This window comes from Conger conger, chromosome 3 (genome assembly GCF_963514075.1).
Source record: "Conger conger chromosome 3, fConCon1.1, whole genome shotgun sequence".
Classification (NCBI taxonomy): Eukaryota; Metazoa; Chordata; class Actinopteri; order Anguilliformes; family Congridae; genus Conger; species Conger conger.
Window position 1 is genome coordinate 35,651,767 of NC_083762.1, and position 12,636 is coordinate 35,664,402.

Genomic DNA, 12,636 nt, shown 5'->3' on the forward strand with positions numbered 1-12,636 from the left:
AGTACTGTTGCCATTGCAAGAGGAGGGGGAGAGAGAGAGAAAACACAGGTCATTATTGTCATTGTGAGGGGTTTTATATTTCGTTTAGCACCAGTTTGCTCTTTTGAGTGCTGTGGTTGGTGTTACTCCTGCTCGTAAGTTACCTTTACCTGTGACAGGGTGATAGTCTTATAGAAATAATAATTATGTGATCACAACAATAGGTGTGTTTTATTTTGTACTGTGTACTTTTTGTTTGTTTCTTACACTTGTTTTCTCTACCACCCCCACCCCCACACCCCCCCCCCTTCCTCCCCACTTCCCTATCCTCCCCTCCGCCCTCCTACCTTGCAGTGCTGACTGCTGATCATGGGTGACTGGAGCTTTTTGGGAAACATTTTAGAGGAAGTAAACGAGCACTCAACCGTGATTGGCAGGGTGTGGTTGACCGTGCTCTTCATCTTCAGGATCCTGATCCTGGGCACAGCTGCTGAGTTTGTCTGGGGGGATGAACAGTCGGATTATGTTTGCAACACCCAGCAGCCGGGTTGCGAGAATGTCTGCTATGACGAGGCTTTCCCCATCTCCCACATCAGGCTGTGGGTGCTCCAGATCATCTTCGTCTCCACGCCCTCGCTGGTGTATGTGGGCCACGCCGTGCACCACGTCCACATGGAGGAGAAGCGCAAGGAAAGGGAAGAGGCGGAAATGAACCGCCAACAAGAGATTAACGAGGAACGGCTGCCTCTGGCACCCGACCAGGGCAGCGTGAGGACCACCAAGGAGACCAGCACCAAGGGCAGCAAGAAGTTCCGCCTGGAGGGCACCTTGCTGAGGACATACATCTGCCACATCATCTTCAAGACCCTGTTCGAGGTGGGCTTTGTGGTGGGGCAGTACTTCCTTTATGGCTTCCGCATCCTGCCCCTGTACAAGTGCAGTCGCTGGCCGTGCCCCAACACCGTCGACTGCTTCGTCTCACGCCCCACCGAGAAGACCGTCTTCATCATCTTCATGCTTGCTGTTGCCTGCGTCTCTCTCTTCCTCAACTTTGTGGAGATCAGCCACCTTGGACTGAAAAAGATCCACTTTGTTTTCCAGAAGCCTCCCCAGCAGCAATCGGAGGGGGGGCTGGTCCCAGAGAAGAGCTTGACCTCCATGGCTGTCTCCTCCATCCAGAAGGCCAAGGGCTACAAACTGCTGGAGGAGGACAAGCCTGCTTCCCACTTCTTCCCCCTGACAGAGGTGGGGATGGAGGCAGGCGGGCTGCCGATACCTTTTGAGACTTTCGAGGAGAAGTCCTGTGTGGATGAGGCAGGGTCCCCTGATGATATCTCCAAGGTGTATGATGAGACCCTGCTCTCCTCTGTCCAGACCACTGAACAGGATGAGGAGCAGGGGCAGGACACTGCTGAGGTGCTGCAAGATCAGGAAGAGGAGGACGAAGAAGAGGAAGAGGAAGAGGGAGAGAAACCACCTGCTGAGGCTGAGGTGGAGGCAACTGAGATAATAGAAGACACTAGACCCCTAAGCAGCTTGAGTAAAGCTAGCAGCAGGGCCAGGTCAGATGATTTGACAGTATGAACCTGAGAAACAGCAAATGAATCAATAGAAGGCAGCACTTTTTATGGAGAGCAGAGTCTGACTCAACTGAGACCAGATGTAATGCCAGCTAGTCATTTTTAGACAAGACAGGGGTTGGTTTCCCATTAGCTTAATGCTAAGAACCTCTCTAAATGCATCTTATGATGTGGGTTTCCCAAATACATTCATAACAAAGTGTCTCTTTAGTTCCCTCTTTAAGTTACGAACCAACTAGATCACTCTTTCCCAGCAAAGAACCTCTTTAAGATTCTGCAGCACACATAATACACATGCGCTTTCGATGCATGCTTACAATCAATTAATCAATTTTTTCTATACATTTATATTTGTATAGCGCTTTTAGCAAAGGGGCTTTGTCAGTAAGCAGCTTTACAGAGAAACTTCGTGGGCAACAGTGACAAGGAAAAACTCCCTGGCTAACAGGAAGAAACCCTGAGCAGAACCAGTTGGGGAACCCATCTGTTGCTGGGTGACACCGGTTTGTTGAAAAGATTGTTGTAAATCACAGCCTACAATAGCCTAAAAGGTGTACTAGCCTCATAGTCTTTTTCATGTAGCCTATATCGAGAGTAAATATTGTAACAATATTAAATGTATATCCATAAAAACTTTCTTTGAATATGGAATGACAGTGTATGAAATTAAATTGAACATAATGTCACATTGATAACTTGACTACGTTTAGTCCAATTAGATGCCATTGATAAGCAAATTAAAAAATGTTTGCATTGCAATTGCTGCACCTGTATACTTAAATAAGGCCAAACCATCAATGTATTTTGGAAAATAGGTTAAATTGTCATGGCTGCGCTTCAGAAAATCCTGTGCCTGAGCCAAAGGTACAAAAGAATATATGGAGGACACAGTAAAATAGTGAGATTAAACGTGGTAATCAGGGTAGAATTTAAACCACCACTTCACAGATGAATCCTAGGCTGAGTAATGTGTGGGAATTTACATGATTATTTAGTCTATTATTAGTGGAATCTTTTTTCTATATTAGTTTTTATTTAGGTGCTATTATATTTAGTTCAAAACTAGTCCTGTGAAAACTCGAGCGTGTTTTGGAAACCCACGTAATGCACACACTTTCCTTAAAAACCTCATTAACACACTTGTTAATCCTAAAATCCAGCATTATTGGGAAACCCACCCCAGTACAGTACAATGCAGTGCAACATAGATAAATATTGGTGGGGGGGTGGGGGAGAAGATGCTAAAATCTTGTAAAAAGTGAAAACATTTATATTATAATCATTTTTGATAATGATGTTTTTGTCATTAATCACATAAAAAAATGCTAAAACAAAAAATAAATACAAAAAAACAGGAAAGTTTGAAGAAAGCTGGGTGAAAAAATCTTTTGCAGTGCAGAGTTGGGAAATTGAAGTTTTTGTTTAAGGAAACTAAATGTGCTGTTTTTATAATTATATCTTCTATCTGACGAGTTTTAACAGAAACCTATTTAATATGACTGATTTTTACATCAAAACCACTGACATCATATGAAAAGGGCCCTATTTTAAAATTGTCAGGGTCATACAAATGGGTGTAGGTGTTTTACATGTTTTCTTCACCTCAGCTATTAATTTATTCTCAACTAATTGCAAAGATACAAGTGAACCATGTGTACAAACAATATAAAATACAAAGAAGAATTACATTTATTCATGTAGCACTGAGTAAACAATGCTGAATTCCCCACCCAGAGTCTAGCAAAGAAAAATAACAGAGAATATTTGCTTTAAATGTTACTTGTTATTGCCCAAACTGCCCCCTCTATTCGTAAAAATAATGTTTATATACATTCACTTGAACCATTCACTGTCAGCTCAGTCTTTTTTTTCTGCCTGCATGGACCGCCATGATGTTGATAAAGATCATGCCTAATCAGCATTATTATTGTTGAACAAGAGACAATAAAAAACACTCTCATTACTGAAAACAGGCATCCTTGACAATGTTGCAAAAAATATATCCTTTGTTGCTTCATGGACTTACAAATATGAACCGAGAGTCTGTGAACTCACACAGGACAGATTAAAAAAAAATATATATATATATATATATATATATATATAGATAGACATATATAGATATAGTGTACTGCAAAATGTATTTTCATCCAGTGCATATATTTACGGGATGTTTTGTAGATTATTTTAACACTGCATAAATAAGTATATATTCTAACTTAACATCAATAATTTTATAGAAATTTTATAAAACAAATGTATAAGACTATTTATTTAAAGTATAAATATTTATTATTTGTAATGTTATTTATTAAATTTGGCCAAGCTTTACCAACTTTGGCTTTTAGGCATGACAGTTGCGGAAGCAGTACTTTAAGAATAAGTAGCAGACTTTTCCATAAGCCATTACTAGACACATAGACAAGTTGTTCCTGTTTATTAAGATTTGCAGTTTAACATTAAGCTCTTTGACAAAAAGTTATCCCACTGTTTAAGTATACATTTCAGAGATGATAGACAATGTTTTACTTTCTGTATAATCACATAGCAGTACTTACTACTTATTTTACCTTTTGAATTGCAATTGCAGCATTACAGATGCTTCAATGAGAATGCTTTTTCTGATACTAGCTAAAACATACAAAGAATGTACCTTCATACTGTACCAAAACAGTAAAACTGAGTAGGCCTATATATTTTCATGCATAACATCTATACCTACACCAAATGCATACAACAGTATAAACTGTATTTGTGACAGGGAAAGCAGTGCCATAATCTGTAATAATCTGCAATCTGTGTTTTTTCATTTACTCCTGTTAAGAGTGTTTATCCTGTTTTGTAAATCCCTAAAAATGAATTTTCCATACACTGTTGCGGAGGAGAAAGAAACTCACTTTGGGTATCGTCTATTCAATGTTTATATATATTTTTTTCTTTTAGCTATAAAATATCTTACTTGTTCATTCTGTAAATATTGGGGCAGCCTAGAGTGGTTAATGTGCTTGACTGGGACTTGGTGATTCAAGCCCCAATGAAGCCACAATACGATGCAGATGCTGGGCCCTTGAGCAAGGCCCTTAACCACCACATTGCTCCTGGAGGGGATTGACCCCTGTTACTCTGTAAAGTGTCTTTGTGACAGTGTTCTCTGAAAAGCGCTATACAAAAATAAATCGAATTGAATCGGTTAGTCTAATCAAATGTAAGTCGCTTTGGATAAAAGCATCAGCTAAATAGCTGTAATGTAATGTAATGTCTTTAAATGCTTACCCACACTACCCAATTGGCCAGCAAAGTTTAATCTCTGTCTATCAAGTGCCTTCCTTAGCTTGTGCAGTGAATGGGGCGGGGTGTAGCAATGCATTCTTTAACTGTCTCTCAATGCAACACCATGTTATACAAGGAATGGATGCGGAAAAGATAATAGCATCTATGTAGTACAATAATAATAAATAAATATTGCCTATAGCAATAACATATTGGTGCCTTAATTGCAAGCCTTTGTTCATCCCAGTAGTTATTAGTTAAATGTTGTTTGATATTTCCAAACTTTCTTTTTAAGCTTCCTTTTGTAATTTTTTTAGCTTTATTACCAGCGCAATTTTCAGCCTCTTTCAATCACAGTTGCGTGCAATTATTGTTTGAAAACTGTGAATTCATCCAATAAAACATCAAGTATGGTTGAAGAATACAGTGTCTCTGTGTTGTTCCTGCATGGTGGACACCCACACCAATTAGCTATCTGCTTCTGAACAGTATGCATTTATTTATGCATTTTGAACTTGCTGGATCCTGTTTCACAAAACAGCATTATTGAGAAAGCCAGATAACGGCCCAGTAAAACCCAGGACGGACCCAAACTGTAGTTTTCTGTGGGCAAGCTCAAGTGTGGGGTGCCCACAGAAAACCCACATGGGAGCCAACAGGCCCATAGCCCTCAGGTAAACAGCAGTGTGCAAGGGCTAGGCCTACTTCATCCGTGTGAAGGCAAGAGTGATGTAACAGTCAAATGAACTTTTCCATCCATGGTCACCTTCCTTACTGACTCTCCTCAAGTTATATCAACTAATTGTTTATAAATATTTTGAAACTCTATTGTATGAATAGTTACTTAACTGTGCTGTTGGAGTGCCAATGGGGACCGCTTGATGAAATTTTTCCCGAACTATCACTTAGGCGGTTGCTTAAGGGATAGCTTCTACGTGCAACGTTACTAGGCCCATCTACCTTTCTAAGATCGATTATTCACTCCATGCAGCGACTGTTTGACTGCATTATGAGAGAAGTTCTTTATGAATAAAACTGCAGGAATACTTAAAAATATAGAATTTATCATGACTGGTGGGAACTTACAAACTAAATTATCCAACCGTATACATATATTATATATAATTTTGATGTGATATCAGATTGTGGTATCAAATCTCGTCCTGCTACTCCACCTAGAAATGCGCCTTCTTTGGCATGTCATGTTTTATTTACATTATTTTAATATCTTTGTCATGGTGCCTTAAATGACTTTTTGAAGTTTAACGGTCTTGGTTGTATTAGGAAGAAATTAATTCTGGGTGGATTTGGGCATGCCTCAGACTCATGGTGTGAGCGGTATCGGAGTGAAATTGGAGCGAAACAGAGCGGCCGCTCCGGCCTCTAAACTAAAAAGCGCTCTGCGGTCCAACAAAATTCCATCCGCTCCGCTCCTCGCTCGCTCGCGCTCCGCTCCACTCACTAGCTCTGTTTGCTATCAGGGTTGATTTGCCAGAAGCACCATCACATTACTGGTGTAATTCACTATTTTCTCTGATTAGCTGACATTTTCAATAAAAGCGCAAAACGCACCAACAAGAAAACAACATAAGCTATGGCAAAAAAGAAGCGGCCCCAAAGCTTCACCGCAAATTAAATGGAGATATTGTAAGGGGATGTGGGTGGAAATTATTTTCCAGTATTAGGACTATGATGTCCAACAAAACAAAGAAAGAACTATGGTTAAACATGTAAAACCCCACGCTAACCCAATGACGGAATTTATCGGGGGCCGAAGGGGGTTTTGCGTGCTTGTCCTTCTGGCGTTGCTGGGAGAACATTAGTAGGGTTAATTATTATCCTCTGTACAAGAACAGAGCACAATTATGTTTAAGAATATACTAGGTCCGTTGCCATGGGTCGGATATGGATTGACCTGCCCCATATCCCGCTTACAGCTGGCCAGAAACGGATCAGTACAATTCTTCATATTCTCCATTCTCAAACGGGGCCGTATTGTACGCTTAGTGGTTACTATAGTTTTACTCGTTTATCTGACTCCATTTAAAATATAATTTAGAAATTTGGGTTTGTAACTTACGCGGACCTCGGGAGTGATTACATTCGACTCGTACCTGCGCCACCATTACTCCCGGGATTAACATTACTGCTGAAGTCTCAGTTCGGTGGAGAACTCAGAGGCTGAGGGTCCAGTCAACACAATACATGCAAACCTGCCATGATAGTTGCGAGCCCAGGTCAGCGTAGCATTAACTGGGCTCCTTAGAGTTAATTTGGCAGGAACCAGTGCTGTAACGCCCATGGGTTCCCTTCGCACCAGATTACAAGAGCCGCGCGTCCCCCGACCCTTTAACGGACAGAAACTTGCTGGCCTCACAGCTTAGAACTACCACAGATGCACCACGCCGCCGATCGGTCAGTCTTTAGCCACCATTTCCCCCTGAGTATTCAGTTGTAATTTAGGCTGAAAAGGTACAAGATGAATTAGAGTCATGGAGATCACGCAAGTTACAAACAAAATAGTTTATTCGCAGACAGGTAGGTTATTAGCTTTAGAATATCACAATCAATTACAAAATACACAAATTAAGAATAGAGATAGAGTAAATAATCATACCTAGCCTGCTTGGACTACACACAAACACAGAGTATAGAATATGCCGTGTGGAAAGTCGAATACGATCTTCCGCTGCTACACATACATACATACATACATACATACAGTACATACATACACAAGACATGTTGTGTGAGAAGTCGAATACGATCTTCCCGATACTTACATATACATACAATGTGCTGTGTGGGAAGTCGAATACGATCTTCCCAGAATGGTCTGTCTCCCTTGCTTTTATGCCAAATCATACGTTTGGAACCAGGTGGCAGTGCCATAAATCAACCTAGAGGGGATGAGGGGATCTGGAATTTAGACCCCCACCCTTGGGGGTTGTTGAGTAGGGAAAATGAGATGATTACCAAGAGAGGATGTGTAGGTTTTCCCTTGAGTTACTGAAACTATGGTTTATTAAACTCCATTTGGTATGAAATGTATCTCATCCGATTCCTTGATTTTACCAGATCACATCCATACCAAACAGATTACCCTTATGTTTTCCATTTTCCAGTTTCCTGTTCTCCATTTTCTCCTCTCTCCTAAGCACACCTCCCCCACCATCTCAGTCCTCGCTCACTGCTGATGACTTTGCGGTATTTTTTGACGAGAAGGTTGGCCCCGTTATCTCTGCTCATGGCATCTCCTATCATTGTTATGCCGATGACACCCAACTCTTTCTCTCCTTCCCCCCATCAGACACACAGGTCTCTACCCATATCTCCGCCTGCCTGAGAGACATCCAGAGCTGGATGGGCAACCACCATCTAAAGCTCAACCCAGATAAGACGGAGGTGATCTTCATCCCTGCTTTAACCTCTCCCTTCTCTGATTTCTCCATCTCACTAGGGGATACCACAGTGACCTCATCCCCTAGTGCAAGAAACCTTGGAGTGGTGATGGACAACAGGCTATCCTTCTCCACGAACATCGCTACGGTGACCCGGGCGTGCAGGTCCTTCCTGTACAACATCCGGAGAATCCGACCCTTTCTCACCACCTACTCCACTCAGCTCCTTGTTCAAGCAATGGTCCTGTCCCGCCTGGGCTATTGCAATTCTCTGCTGGCTGGCCTTCCAGCATCTGCCATCAGACCCCTACAACTCATCCAGAATGCTGCAGCCCGTCTGGTATTCAATGTTCCCAGACATTCACATGTCACCCCCCTGCTCAGCAACCTCCACTGGCTGCCTGTTATGGCTCGCATCAAATTTAAAACTTTGGTGCTCGCATACCAGGCAGTTAAAGTGTCGTTGCTAGGAAACAGAAGCTCTCAAGGTCCGATCTCCAATCAGTTGTAAAACAATTCCAGGAAGTGAAAAGATCCCACGAAAGCAAAGTCTGCAGAAAATTTGACTTTATTGTAGCACACGTGCACAAAAGCCAGTTAAAATCCTCAGATTTCCAACCTTGAATAATAGACAAAACCTTCTTTTTATGCACAATCCTTATCTCAGTACAACCAATAGCTTTCTTAAAAACCATCATATGACTTGGCTATGTTGCAGATGTTTACTTTTCAGTCCTGAAACCACTGTGGCGAATTTTCCCCTTGATTCCCAAAACAAAGAAAGATCATTTTCCATACATTTTGTGCTATAGGCTGTGTCGTCTAATAAACTTAAATCTTTAACATGAAAAACATATGAAACACGGTGCTATTCACTATATAGTGTTTTCCAGAACTTTCTACGACCTATAGATCAGTTTTGGTGATTTCCACCTCATATTAATCATTTCACTTAACTTTGGATTACATGTGGGTCACCTATGCATTTCTAATAACAATATTCATCAGTAAAAAGTCATAAAAGAGTACACAGATGTACTGAGCATCAGTCAAATCAAAATCATAGAAATTATATGATAGACATCAAATGAAAAATAAAAGTAAGTCATAGAAAGTATAAATAAACTGAACAGCAGTGACATCATAGAAGATATACATTAATCATCAAAGAAATCATGGAATATATATTACTACACATCTAATCACTACTTTATTCTAAGTGACTAAACGTAATTCTTTAATCTTGCAGTCTTTGCTCTCCTTTCGACAGTGTACACTGTGGTTTCTTGCGTTTTCATAAGCTTGGTTATAAACAGGTTCTAGGTTCATTCAATTTAATAAAAACAGCATACATATGATATATTGATTATATGTTGTGTATACATATATATTGATACACTCTTAGCCTACATTTTCGAAAGTGTTGAAGGAACCAGCTTGTTCATTAGGGCAGAGTCTGATTTTGATTTGTACTTTTTTGGGGGGGGGTCTCCTGCTCTGTGAATTTTCCCTGCAAAAGGATCAGCCCCTGTGTATATTCAATCCCTTATCAAGATCTATACACCAACAAGACCCCTCCGTTCTGCCACTTCGTGCCGTCTGGCGCCTCCCCCTCGCCACACCTGCACTTCACGCTCACGACTGCTGTCTGTCCTGGTCCCACGGTGGTGGAATGACCTCCCGGTGAATGTCAGAACGGCAGAGTCTCTGACCTCCTTCAAGCGCAGACTGAAGACCCATCTCTTCAGGCTACACCTTTCCCTCCCCAACTCACAATCACTGTGATTAGCCTTAGACCGTAATGGCACTTATGTATAGATATCGTTACTTGTATAGGTATTGTTGTTTTTATTGGCTGTTGTTGTATTCTAGCTGCCAACAGTGGTTTGCTAGTTTGAATGTTGATTGTACTCTTCAAGGGTTCTGAATTTCTGTATGTTTACACTAGGACTCGGAACTGTACTGTCCTCTCAGGTCTACTTTTGCACTTGTTCTTGTGATTGATTTGCACTTTGTTGTACGTCGCTCTGGATAAGAGCGTCTGCTAAATGCCACGTAATGTAATGTAATGTAATATTATGTTGCAGCTATCATGAAACTTCCCTCCTGATTATCCATTTTACATGCAATTCCTATTACCACTTAATGCAATAATTCCAGGATCACATGGGCAATGTTTTCAAGGTTTTACCTTGTCTATTTACTATCTTGATAGCAGTTTTGAATATTTAATCTAGGAGAACAGTCATTACATTACATTACATTACATTATTGGCATTTGGCAGACGCTCTTATCCAGAGCGACGTACAACAAAGTGCATACCCATAACCAGGGATAAGTTCGCTGAAAGACCCTAGAGGTAAGTACAATTTCAACTGCTACCTGTACAACAAAGATAAGGACAAGGGGCTTTTTTTTTTTTTTTTTTGAACAAACAAACAAACAGAGCAAAAGTCACCAAAGTTAACTATCCAAACACTGCTTCCCTAGCCAACTAAAAATACCGATACACAAAGCAAGTCACAGAGACAACAATTAAGGTTCACAGGGAGGTAGGGAGGGATGGGGAGAGGTGCTGCTTGAAGAGGTGCGTCTTCAGCTTGCGCTTGAAGGTGGGGAGAGATTCTATAGTTCTGACCTCAACGGGGAGTTCGTTCCACCACCGTGGAGCCAGAACAGACAGTAGTCGTGAGCGTGAGGTGGAGGTTCTGAGAGGGGGAGGTGCCAAGCGGCCTGTGGAGGCTGAACGAAGAGGTCTGGCAGGGGTGTAGGGTCTGATGATTTTTTGCAGATAAGCTGGGGAAGACCCTTTAACTGCTTGGAAGGCTAGCACCAATGTTTTGAATTTGATGCGAGCCATGACAGGCAGCCAGTGGAGGGAAGTAAGCAGGGGGGTGACGTGTGAGTATTTGGGAAGGTTGAAGACCAGACGAGCTGCTGCATTCTGGATGAGTTGGAGGGGTCTGATGGCGGATGCTGGGAGGCCAGCCAAGAGGGAATTGCAGTAGTCCAGGCGGGACAGAACCATCGCTTGGACCAGGAGCTGGGTCGAGTAGGGGGTGAGAAAGGGGCGGATTCTCCGTATGTTGTATAGGAAGAACCTGCAAGACCGGGTCACCGCCGCAATGTTCTCGGAAAGGGACAGTCTGCTGTCCATCACCACGCCGAGGTTCCTTGCACTGGGTGACGGCGTGAGTGTGGTATCCCCGAGAGAAATGGAGAGATCCAGATGGGGAGAGGTATTAGCAGGGATGAATATCATTTCAGTTTTACCTGGGTTGAGTCACCGGTGTAATGGCAGCAGTGCCCAAATGAGGGCACGGTGACATTGTCCGGAGTCTTCCCCCTTGGAGGTGCCCTGGTAGTCGGTCACGATTCCCATGACTTATTGACCCCTCAACTAAAACATCTTCCCCTTATCTCCTTGGCCTGACACTCCCTAGCTCTCAGGCCCCTCACAAATGGCAGCCCTTCCTGACCTTAAACACTACGCTACAGGCCGCCCCATCATATCTATGAATGCTGTAGTTGGGAGTTTTCATGATAACTGCATTATGCTGTAAATATGTATTTGTGCCTCTCATGGCAATATACCTTTTGAATAAACCTGATTTGGGTGAATGAAAGGAAAGGAGACACAACCCCAGATTGCTTGGTTTCTTCTCCTTATCTCCGAAATCCAGGCCTTAGTTCTTGACCCTTAAAGTGAGTCACCCATCTATAATTTACAGCCAGGCCCACCAGGCAGGGGGCTAAAACACATGGCTTCTACAGAGACAGCTTTTGCCCAGTTTCCCCTCGGCTCCTGAATGGTTATGCTATCAAAGGTAGACTGTTACAAAAACTAGACCATTAAACCAGTCGCACTGAGCCAATCAGAATAACACCAAACATTACTATATTCTGACCTGGGATTATCATGAAACATCTTTATGACATCTCCAATATTCCTGTGCTCTAACCTGTCAGGAATGTGAGAAAAGGGGGGCCCCCAGGGCCCAAGAAGGTGCCTCTAACAATCCTTCTCTAGCTCTCCCCCAAAGGCATGTGTGCCAACGGTGGGGGCTAACAATGTATGCTCCAGGAGGAGAAGTCAGCAAGCTGACCAGCGCATGAGACCAAATGTTACTTATGACTGGCTTACAGATTCCCCCCTTGGCCCAGTGGGACACACAACACAGTTCCAAGGGGTCACTGTGAAAGCCGTGGCTATACATGTAATTCCCTGCGGATGCTTGGGGTCTCAATCCCGACAGTGTTGACACCTGCAGGTGGCTGAGCACCGAAGCAGCAGGGGTAGAGGATTTTAGGGAGTGGGATGAGGCTGCTGATGACGGACCCTCAGAACACCCAGTCCCACCAGTCCCACCATGTGTAGGCATCCTGGGCAGAGCTGGTAGAGAAG

General features: G+C 42.5%; 1 protein-coding gene across 4 annotated transcripts; it reads left to right on the forward strand.

The window, feature by feature from the left end:
- Positions 1 to 348: 348 nt before the first annotated feature.
- Positions 349 to 1,563, forward strand: LOC133123761 (gap junction alpha-8 protein-like). Of its 4 annotated transcripts, none has more exons than XM_061234273.1 (2): positions 349 to 1,395; positions 1,438 to 1,563. In XM_061234273.1, exons 1-2 carry the CDS (start codon positions 349 to 351, stop codon positions 1,561 to 1,563), a joined length of 1,173 nt encoding a protein of 390 aa, XP_061090257.1. The 4 variants fall into 4 exon arrangements, with proteins under 4 accessions (XP_061090257.1, XP_061090258.1, XP_061090259.1 ...); XM_061234274.1 differs by having other exon boundaries at positions 1,444 to 1,563; XM_061234275.1 differs by having other exon boundaries at positions 349 to 1,284; positions 1,354 to 1,563.
- The last annotated feature ends 11,073 nt before the right edge of the window (positions 1,564 to 12,636 follow it).

Coding starts and splice junctions, on each gene's coding strand:
- LOC133123761 (XM_061234272.1), top strand. CDS start 349: ATGGGTGACTGGAGCTTTTTGGGAAACATTTTAGAGGAAGTAAACGAG.